Here is a 10,838-nt window from a genome sequence, read left to right on the forward strand (position 1 = left end):
ATATTATGAAGAAGACATGCCTTCCTCTCCAAAGTATCGGTGTCACCTGGCCACATGTTTTTCTTTTATATACCTATGTAATATTTCACATATTTATGGCATACATGCAAGTATTCATTACATGCACTGAATGTGTAATGATCAAGGTAGAATGTTTGGAGTATTCATCACCTTGAATATTTACCATTTCTCTGTGTTGGGAATATCTACTAAATATACTATGTACTTTTTTGTCACTGGGCTGGTGTTGATCACCATCATTAGATTCAGAAACAGAAGCCGCTGACCTTGTCAGAGCTTCCCATGGGTGTCATCTCACTTGAGCCTCCGTGCCTGGGGTGCTGTCCCTACTCCTCCTTTATGGCTAAGCTTTGTCTGCCTGCCCACCACCAACACGCCTCTCCCCTGGGATTAGCTCTCCAGCTCTGCTTTGAGGAACATCGCTGGCCTCATTGGATACAGTCTTGTAGGGAGTGTTGATCAAGGTGTGCTGCCCTTCACTGACCAAGGAGTTCATACATGACTAGGGCAGTCACATGATTTGTCTGGAATCTCAATCTTTTGCTAACTGACAAAAAACATGATTGGCTCTTACCCATCTGAGTGAGGGGACCAACGTTTTCTGGCTTCTGTCATTTTTGGCCTGCCAGAAATCCCTGACTTGTTCTTCAGCATGTCTTTCCATTTTGAAAGTTACTTCACATGATAGGCAGAATAATGGCACCCCAAAAATGTGCACATTCTAATCCCCACATCCTGTGAATATGTTACCTTACACAGCAAAGGGACTTTGCATCTGTGATTAAAGTTAAGCTTCTTTGAGATGTGAGAGTATCCTGCATATTGAGGTGGGCCTGGTGTAAACTGCAAGCGTTATTATATGTGAAAGAAGAAGTCAGGAGGGTCAGAGTAAAGCAGTGTGAGAAAAACCCAAGCAGTGAAGATGGGAGTGGGCCACTAGCCAAGGAACGCAGGTGGCCTCTGGAAGCTGGAAGAGGCAAGGAAATTGACTCTCCCCTAGAGCCCCCCGAAGCATTGCAATCCTGCTGATTCTTTTATTTTGGCCCAGTGAGACACATTCCAGACTGACCTCCATAATTGTAAGATAATACATTGTATTGTTTAAACCACAAAGTTGGTGGTAATTTGTTACAGCAGCACTAAGAAATCAATATACCCAATATCCTTCTAGAAAGCTCCTTTCATAGTATACTTTTTGTTTAAATAAGCTAGAAGTGATTATTATTGCTTGTAACTGAAGAGCTAAAAGTAATAAACTAATTTCCAGGCCTCCATCCCCTATATCCACCCCCTCATTCTGTTTCCAGGCCCTGATTTCTGTACGACCAGCCTTCCTCTCCCCCATTACGAGGATCTGCGCCCTGCTTAGTGATAGGACCATGCCCTGTTGACAGGCCTCCCAGACACTAACTGGCTGCTCACCTGGTCTCCTGGCTATCATCTGAGCCAGATTCCTTGTCTCTGTGTCTTTTCCACAGGTCAGGTCACCCTGCTCTTTATCTGGGACCCAACTACCCCTTTTCCGTTATCACTTGGCTGGATCGTGACTTGCTGTTACATTTCTTTCTTACACACTGTACCCTAGACACAGACTCAGCCACTTCTGCCCCAGGATCAATGCCCTCAGAACTTACCAAACCCCAGTGGAAGGACTAATTCTAGAGCACAGCATGCACCCAGCTGCTCCTTCCTGCTGCAAGTGTCGCACTCAGACTGGCCACATCATAGCATATGACACACACATGGATGTCTGATGGTTCAGGATAGCAGTACACAAACAGAAGCTGGTCTCTTTCCAACCCAGAACTTTGTAATTAAACAAGCTTCTTGCTGTATTCTAAAAACACAAATCCTTAAAGTATGAATGAGAAATGACACCCACTGACATAAAGGTTAGTGAGCAGATTTTGTTTTATGTAACCAGTTCAAATTAGCAAGGAAGGCATTTGATGGGGCAGTTTCCTAATCGCTGACCTCACTGGGGCTCATTTCAGCTTTGCAAACTGGTTGAAATGAAAATTCAATGTGTTTCCTGTTCTCAAATTTATCTGTCACTGCAACAGGTTCATTACAATTGCAGGAGGTGCAGATGAACCATCCGGGGTGAGCTGCCGACTCCAGCGTGTTCCGGGAGCCCACCTGAGCCCTATAAAAGATGAAGGGCCGGCGTGCTGATTCCTTTAGGGCAGCCAGCTTCATCAGTTTCTTCTTCTGTGAGGTAAAAGGGATTAATTAGACAGCGCAGGCTTTGAGAGGGAGAAAAACCCAGCACATGTGCTCATCCTCCAGGCCTTCACACAGGAGAGGAAGAGAAGAGAGAAGGCAGATGGTCCTTGGGGAAGATGATGTGTCAGCCTTGGTACTGGTATTTAAGGGATGAGAAGCAATCATGCCTTCTTTTCCATACCCTCTTGTCCCCCAAATTAAACATACATTGAGACAAACAGAGAGATGTAAGAGTCAGATGGACACCAAAATCTCAGCTCTATAGTTTTTGAAGTTCATTTAGAGAAGATGGCCTAGATCTATATCCAGTTGAGCTTCCTAAGATTTCTCCCCTCAAGTGAAAGGATGCTCCATGCCGGACTAAATTTGCAGAGCAGGCACACTGCCCTCCGAGTGCTCCCTCACACCCTCCTGCCCCGCAGCAGCACACCAGGGTCCTGACCCAATTGTGCTGCTTGCCACATGGAGGGCCCCAGCAGGAGGGGGGCGCCGCCTGCCCAGGGCCAGGGCCTGTGAGCCCAGGAGAAGAGAATGGGTGCTCAGTTCCTCCTTGTCTCCCCGCTGTGTGGAGTCCCTCCTTCCCTAGAAGGGGCAAGGAACCAGAGAAGAAGGTATGGGACTCTTCTGCCTGGTGCTTCCAGAAAGGTGGATGTCCCTGTAATATTGGCCAAGATAAGAATTTGCAGAAAAACGAGAGGCATTGAGGATCTTGGCCTTTTACTTCGGAGTAGCCAAAGGCACAGGAATTTGAGCTAGAATTCTCACCTTCAACTGAAGGGATGGATGACTTTGTCCTTTATCCTTGTCACAGGAGAGACAAAACTCCCCTTTAGAGACCCCCAAGAGAATCGGACTTCCTTTCTCCGCAGAGGCTGAGCTCAAGGATGAGGCTAACGCAAAGAAGATCTCTGGAAAAAGACAGTCAGAACATGTGTGGATTCTGAGAGCAGGGAAAGGTCCCTCCTGTCTGCTGGGGTTTCAGGTCTGGTGCGCAGCCCCTCTCCCCTTGACTCTGTGACCCACATCTCCCTCCATCACACTGGTTTAAGCTTCCTCTTCTTCCAACCTAAGTGTCTGCCTCCATTTTTCCCACCCTTCCAGAAAGACTCCTTTCAGATCTGGTCATCGCTAGAGACCCTTCCTCTGATGCCCTAGTTCCTGGGGCCTCTCCTCCCCGCTTCCACCACCTGCTGGAGATGGGGTATTGTATAGCACGGAGCTGAGCCCACCTGGAGGGAGGCCTTACCCCTGCTGGGTGGGGACAGAAAACACAGCCAAAACTGAGAGTCACCTGGGCGTATGTAGTTTTTATCTGGAACTGCTATGAGATTCCCAGAGTCCACGACCAGTACTTTGTGATCCCGGTCGTGAATGCTGAATTTCTTCGGGTTTAAGTTCTTCACCTTTGGACCTAGATCAATATCACCAGATATCAACACTTCACATCGAAAATGAAAGACTCAGTCTTCTCTTCCCCACATCCAAGGGCCCCAGCCTCAGCTCTCCACCCTGCCTGTGGGCTCAGACAGCACAGCCACTGAATATTTCTTCCACTCCTGGGCTTTCTATCTCGCTGGGACAAGCAATTTAGCATTCTGTGCAAGCACATGGGTTCCAGATTTGGACAGATGGATTCAAATCCAAGCTCTGCTGTAGGACAGAGGACAAGTTACTAAATCCCTCCAAACCTCAATGTCCTCATCTGTGAAATGAGAGTAATAACAGCACCTACTTGAGAGAGGAGTTATGAGAACTAAAATGCTTACTCAAATAAGTAGCACTTAGCCTGAGCGAAGAAAATGTCTTACATATAAAAAGGACTCTTTATAATCATTGTTTTTCTTAACTCTCTTTTTTGCACCCTCTGATTGGAGGCATCATTCCATTAGCAGTGCCTGGAGTGGGATAGATCCCTGCACTGGCCAGTCTAAGGGAGCGGTGATGGGAGAGTTGGGAGGGTTGGAGGCAGGAAGCCTCCAGGAGCCCAGCACGGTGCAAGGTTGGGCTTTAGCGGCTCCTTTGAAAAGCCACAAATCTTGCACCTGGCCCTGGAGGAAGAACTTCTAGCGGGAGGACCAGTCACAACAGTCCTCAGAGGGTTCTTAGGGCATGGGCTCCTAGCAACTCATTTGGGCCAGGTCTGCCTAGAGTAGGGTCTTAAAAGGGAACCTTCCCTCCTGGCCTCTGATTGGACAGGTGACCCTCACCTCCACAAATAGCTCAGGCACTTGTTTGATAAAGGGCAGGGGCCCCCAGGCTGGGCCAGTGACTGTCAAGAATGGGTGGGTGGCTGGAAAATGGCAAATGTGACAATATGACAACACAGTAACCACACACTACGTGAAGCTTTAATATGGGTATCTGTGGTAGGCAATTCTGATGTAGAGAATAATTCTAAGGGGCCATTGTCCCCCCATGCCATATGCACACGGCCTCTGCCTGGGTTTCTCATTGTGGAATCTCTTCCTGGTCTCCTCATGCCCAGACAGAGGGAAGGACTCCTCCTATAACACCGGCTCTCCTGCCACCTCCTCCCTGCAGCCCTCCTCAGCCCCCTCTGCACAGGTCAACTTCCTCTCTGGTGCTGCAGTGCTCTGCACTCGTCAGTGGTACCTGCATACAGGTATTGGTGTCCTTGTCTCACCACCCTACATCACTGTGAGCTCTCCAGGAGCAGGCTCCCTGTCTGACTCACCTGTGATCCTCCACCTCCCACCCTGTAGTGCCGCAAGCATCGAGGACACTCTCAGTGTCTATCGAAGAGATGGCTGGCCCCAGGCATGATCCTAAGTAACTCCCCAGTGATATGGGGTCAGATGAGATCCATGGTTCTCACCCCTGCCTTCCATCAGAATCTCCTTGGGAGCTTTTCTGGGCCCACCCCAGACAGTCTGAGTTCATGGGGCAGGTGCAGGTTGACTGAGAGTCACTGAGCTAGCTGAACTCTAAGCCTTTCCATTTCCCACACTCTAATGTGCAAGAAATCACCTGCAAACTATGGTTCAGGAGGTGGGGGTGGCGCCAAGGCTCTGCTTTTCTGAATGCGCTCCCAGAGCTGTGGGTGCTGCTGGTCTGAGGACACCCTTTGAGTGGCACGGCCTCAGGCTGTGGCTCTCAACCCTGGTGCACACTGGGAATCACCTGGTGGGTGGTGTTTTAAGACCATGGATACCTGGGCCTCACACTCCTGAGATTCTCATTCACTTAGTCCAGGGTGAGACTGGAAAATGCTACTTTTAAGAAGCTCCTTTTCTAGCACTATCATTTTACTTTGTACCTCTTAAGTGCTTCTTAAAGCTGTTCCTTCCTTTTGTTTCTATCACAGTCTGACATAGGATCTCAGCGTCTCACATGCAGACCAGTTCACTGTCCTCTGAATTGGTGTTCTTGCTCATGATCCTTGACCCCAAATCTTTCTCAAGGCCACTCTGAAGGTGTGAGTGGTTTCAAGGTGCTGGTAGTTGTTTTCTGTAGGGAAGTTGTACTCCAACAGCAGCAGTAACATCAGTGCCAGCGCCAGCTTTAAGGCACTAGTAATTTTCTGCAGGGCAGTAGCTCTCAGACTTTCAAGACGCATCACGACAACCTGGAAGGCTTGTTGAAGCAGCCCCCAGAGCCTCAGCCCCCTGAGTTTCTGATGCAGGAGGTCGCTGGTGGGGCCTGGGAATCTGTATTCCTAACACTTCTAGGAGCTGATGTTGCTGACATTTGAGGACCAGACTTGGAGAACCACTTCCCCCAGATTTGAAGGACATCCCAGTCCTGACAAGGAGAAGTCAGGACAGGCCCGACAGAGAGGCTCGTGCACTTGGTTCCACCTGAAGTGGACACAGTGCAGAGCCAAAGCCAGCAATGGTGTAACTACAACAAAACCAAAACATCAAAGGTAACTGCAGCAGCAGCAGCGGAGCAGTGACAGCAACCTCCCCCTACTGTGCCAGGCGCCCTTACACCCCTGGTCCCATTCGTCCTCTCTGCCACTTTACCAGTGAGGCTCGGTATTCATGCATCCACCTGCAGTAGAGCTGGGGCTCAGACTGAGGTCTCCCGACTCTTTCCTGAGAAGAGGAGGTGATGGGAGCCTTAAGCCTGAGTCAAGCAGACAGATGTTATAGTACCTTTAAATTTCCACATCTGTCACTGACTACCTGTGTCACCTGGGGCAGGGAATCTCCGCTGTCCGTCTCGGTTTCCACGCCTGAACAGTGGTAATGTTAACAGTTTCCTCCTGCGGTGTTGTGGTATTCAAATGGCAGCATGAGAGGAAGGTTCAGTCTCCGAAAGCGCTGCCCTGAGCCCTTAGGGGTGTGGGTGCCCCTGCACCCCCACCGGCCACATGGCTGTTTGTCATCAGTGTTGGGAGGAGGTCTGTGTCTCCAGTCTCTTGACTATGATCAGAAGAGGCATCTGGAAGGTTCCCAGGCACAAACTCTTCCTTGCCCTGGGCCTCTTAGCAGGTGAGCATCACCTGCCCCTCCCCGGGCTCATCTTTCCCAGAATTCTCTCCTGATGGGATTTGCTTCCACAAAGGAAAGACTTCAGCCCCATCCAGCACCCTTAGGTGTCCCCAGTCTACAATTCTCCCACCCTCTAAGAGGGCCCAATGGCACCATCCCCCATCCCCACCCTCGCACCTCAGCCACCCCCATCACCTCACCCTGCAGCCTTACTTGTGTGAGCAAAATTCATGGAGGGGAAGCTTGGGCCTGGCTCCAGGGGACTTCCAGCCGGGTCTGCAGTCAGACACAGTGAGGTTAGCATATGCAATTGGGATTTTCCAAGGATTTAGGGGTATCAAGGACCATGTAATTCCCTCTTCTGTGTATGTGCTGAGAAATACTACAGCAGCATGATAGTAATGACATTAAATCATAGCTTCCCTCTTCAGAAACATAGAATAGAGATGAATTGGCTCAGGGGTTTGGCCTCTGGCATGCTACAGGCCTCTCCCTTCACACCTCAGTAGACAGTTATTGGGTCAAAAGCGTCCTCCTATTGTCCCCCAAGGGCAGCACCCAACTGCATTCCTCATGGAGTACTCAGATGCCCTGTGCCTGGGTCATTTTTTCAACCCAGCCTCAGAGAGTCGCTTCTCATCAGAGGTTTCTCTTCCACTTGGGAAGGCTGGGAGGGAAGAGATGCATTTTGAAGGATATGCAGCCATCCAGTTGGCAAACAGGATGCTAAAGCCCCAAATCTGTAGGTGAGGACGATCCTTTTATCTGCCACCTTATGTGCCTGGACACTGAAGCAAAGCTTCCTTTTCCCTTCCAGAATTTCTCTTGTCTAGTTATTTGTCCAGGGAAGTTTGAAAGCTCACTTACTGTGCATGGTCCGCAGGAAACAGCTGGGTCTGTGCACAGCACCTAGCAAAGTCCTGCTCTAGGAATTACACTTTGGCCCTGAGGTGGACTTCTACAAGAACCTTACCTTCTGAGTAGCACTGGGGTTCATCTTTGTCTGAGTAGCACTGGGGTTCATCTTTTTCTGAGTAGCACTGGGGTTCATCTTTTTCCCAGTCTTCAGAGCCCATTTTCACTCCTGAGTTCTCCCCCACAAAGGACATTTTCAACGTTGAGTTATTACTCATCAGAAAATGGAATGAAGTCCAAGGCCTAAGGAGATAGAAAGGGGACCAGTTATGGCATCTTCTGACCCCAGGACACCTTGCTGGATGTCCCTGGTGCTGAACATACCACTGGCCTTGCTCTCTAGTTAGAAATGCTTGCTGCAACCAGAAAGGCCCCAAGGGGCCAGACCATGCTCTCCTGCCTGTCACTCCTTCAAAGCAGAATTTTCCGAACTGTGAGTCACAGTGCTAACACACAGGGTGCAGTAACATTTTTGTGGATCTCGGCATTTTATAAAAATAAAATAAAAAAAGTTAAAAGTGCATTGCTCTAGTCTTGGGGCTGGCACACTATGGCCCTTGGCCAAATCTGGTCCCTGACTGTTTTTTTAAATAAAGTTTTATTGAAACACAGCCATGCTCTTGTTTACATATTGTCTGTGGCTGCTCTGAGGCTACAATAGCATGGTTTAGTAGTTGAGAGATCACCTGGCCAGCAAAGCCTAAAGTACTTACCATCTGACACCTTCTATAAAAGTTTGCTGAGTCTCTGCAGTAGCCTGATCTTTGCCTAACAAAAAGCAGTTGCTCTGCAACCTCTTTTCATGAAAACCTAAGCCACTAAAGGTCCCAGGAGGCCCAATCCCTAATATCTTAGAATAGGATTGACTCACATGACTTGCTTGATTGGGAGGGGTTGGAGGAGATATATTTATATATACAAATTCTGCACACCCTATCTCAGTTGACAAAGAGCTTTCCACAACATCAGCCCCGGCCCACATAGGACAGAAGTAGAGCAAAAATTGGTATTCTCATCTTACAGATAAAAAATCTGAAGTTAAGTGACTTGTTCAGGATCATATTACTTCTAAGATTGCAGAGATAGGCAGTTTGTGTACAAACCCAATCCTTTAAGAATGGTTTAGGAGCGAGACAAAGGGAACAAAATTGTTCATGCAAAAAAAAAAAGACAAGGAAGGGCTTCAGGACTCAACAATAAGGACGGTGAGCAGGAGCAAGTGGGTAGAGCTGATGCGTCTTTAAGGACGGGGATATCTGCTATTTGATTTTAACCTGTTTGTGGTTTGGCAGTATCCCTGGATCCATGAAGCACAACTGCCTTTGTCATGTTGGGGTAAATCAAAGGACACAAAAAATTGGAGGCACTTGACTGAGAATGTGGCAGCCAGAACATCAGAGCAAGAGATGTCTGACAGAAATGCAGGTATCCAAAGACATAAAGATACTGTGGTGCTGCTCAAGGACAGAAGGATGCTTACAGGCTGGAGGACCTGGGGTCATCCCTGGGAGGTACTCATGAAATCGGCTGCCTGTATTAAGATAAATGCAGGGAGCTTTCACAGAACTCCCTAAAGAAGCAGTGCATCTGGCCATCTGAAATCCATCTCTTTGCACTCAAAATCTGTTCCCAAGGACCAATATTTTCTAGACTCTGAAGTCAGTCTCCTGAGCCTTCAGAGAAGGGACTAGCAGCATTTCCAGGGTTTGCGGGTTTCCTAAGCTAGTGTCTGCCTGGCCCTCCAGCAATGCCCTACTTGTTGGCGGAAGCCCTCCTGGGAGACAGCAGGCTGCTACTGGGGCTGAGAGCAAGGTGTTCTGGGCAGGTCTCCAAGATCATATTTAGAAATTCAGATGTGCTTCCAGTGGAGATAAAAAGCAAGGGTCGAGATGGCCAGATGCTACTCTACTTCCCCATCCATGCCTGTTGGTCTTGAAAGCGAGCACAGGAGGACCACCTACCTGGGCCAGGGATCCTCGTGGTCTGTGGCTCTGTCTTGGACTCCTGGAGCTCTGTTTGCCTTCAGTTCTCAGGATCCTTTACCTGAAGGAGCTAGGTCTGGAACTCATGTGAGTGGCTATGCAAATACAACACAGTATTCCTTTAGCCAATAATAAATAGCATCCTCGGTTATCAGTCATCACTCATTTCCTGCTATTTTCCATGCCAAGGGTATAAACAAATTCCTGTGGGGGTAGTGCCACTCTGCTAAGGACTGTGCCACACCCACTCAACACATTTCAAGGCACTTGTGATAGATCAGGTGGCTTCCAGTCCAGTCCAATAACAGAGGTATAGAAAACAGAGGAGAGTGAAGAAAAGAGGGTACACAGGGTTTAGATCAGCCAATGAGCCTGGGAGGTTCAAGGAAGCCCTTGTTCTCATGATGGTTCTTTGCCCCAATCCCAAAGTTCATGCAAGTGGAGTCCCCAGGTCCCAGAGTGAAGGGGTGGCCTGCCCCTCCACACCTGTGGGTGTTTCTCATTAGGTGGAATGAGAGACTTGAGAAAAGAAAGGAGACACAGAGACAAAATATAGAGAAAGAAAAAGTGGGGCCAGGGGACCGGCGCTCAGCTTACAGAGGACCCACGCCGCACTGATCTCTGAGTTCCCTTAGTATTTATTGATAATTATCTTTTTTTAAAAAATTTATTTATTATTATTATACTTTAAGTTGTAGGGTACATGTGCATAACGTGCAGGTTTGTTACATATGTACACTTGTGCCATGTTGGTGTGCTGCACCCATCAACTCATCATTTACATCAGGTATAATATTGATAATTATCTTTACCATCTTAAAGATAAGGGAGTGGCAGGACAATAGGATCATTGTAGGGAGGAAATCAGCAGTAAGACATATGAACAAAAATCTCTGCGACATGAATAAGTTTAAAGGAAAATGCTGTGCCTTGAGATGCATATGCAAACATCTCCATAAACCTTTTAGCAGCATTGTTTCAGCCTATCACACAGGGAGAAACCTTGGACAATACCTAGCTTTCCTAGGCAGAGGACCCTGCGACCTTTGGCCGTGTACGTGTCCCTGGGTAGTTGAAATTAAGAGAATGGTGATGACTTTTAACCAGCAAGCTGCCTTCAGGCACTTGTTTAACAAAGACACATCCTGCACAGCCCAAAATCCATTAAACCTGAGTCACTGCAGCACATATCTCTTGCAAGGACACGGTTGGGGGTAGGGTCACAGATTAACAGCAT

The 10,838-nt window shown here is 48.2% G+C and overlaps 1 protein-coding gene across 1 annotated transcript; it reads right to left on the reverse strand.

Annotated features, from left to right (window-relative positions):
* Positions 1–1,914: 1,914 nt before the first annotated feature.
* On the reverse strand, positions 1,915–9,644 carry IL37 (interleukin 37). Its single transcript, XM_073023334.1, has 6 exons — positions 9,581–9,644; positions 7,742–7,862; positions 6,918–6,993; positions 3,539–3,658; positions 3,013–3,155; positions 1,915–2,232 (listed from the first exon to the last, which is right to left on the reverse strand). The coding sequence occupies exons 2-6, from the start codon at positions 7,835–7,837 to the stop codon at positions 1,984–1,986; spliced, it is 684 nt and encodes a 227-aa protein (XP_072879435.1). The 5' UTR covers positions 7,838–7,862; positions 9,581–9,644; the 3' UTR covers positions 1,915–1,983.
* Positions 9,645–10,838: the final 1,194 nt, after the last annotated feature.

This window comes from Chlorocebus sabaeus, chromosome 14, assembly GCF_047675955.1.
Source record: "Chlorocebus sabaeus isolate Y175 chromosome 14, mChlSab1.0.hap1, whole genome shotgun sequence".
In the NCBI taxonomy this organism is placed as follows: domain Eukaryota; kingdom Metazoa; phylum Chordata; class Mammalia; order Primates; family Cercopithecidae; genus Chlorocebus; species Chlorocebus sabaeus.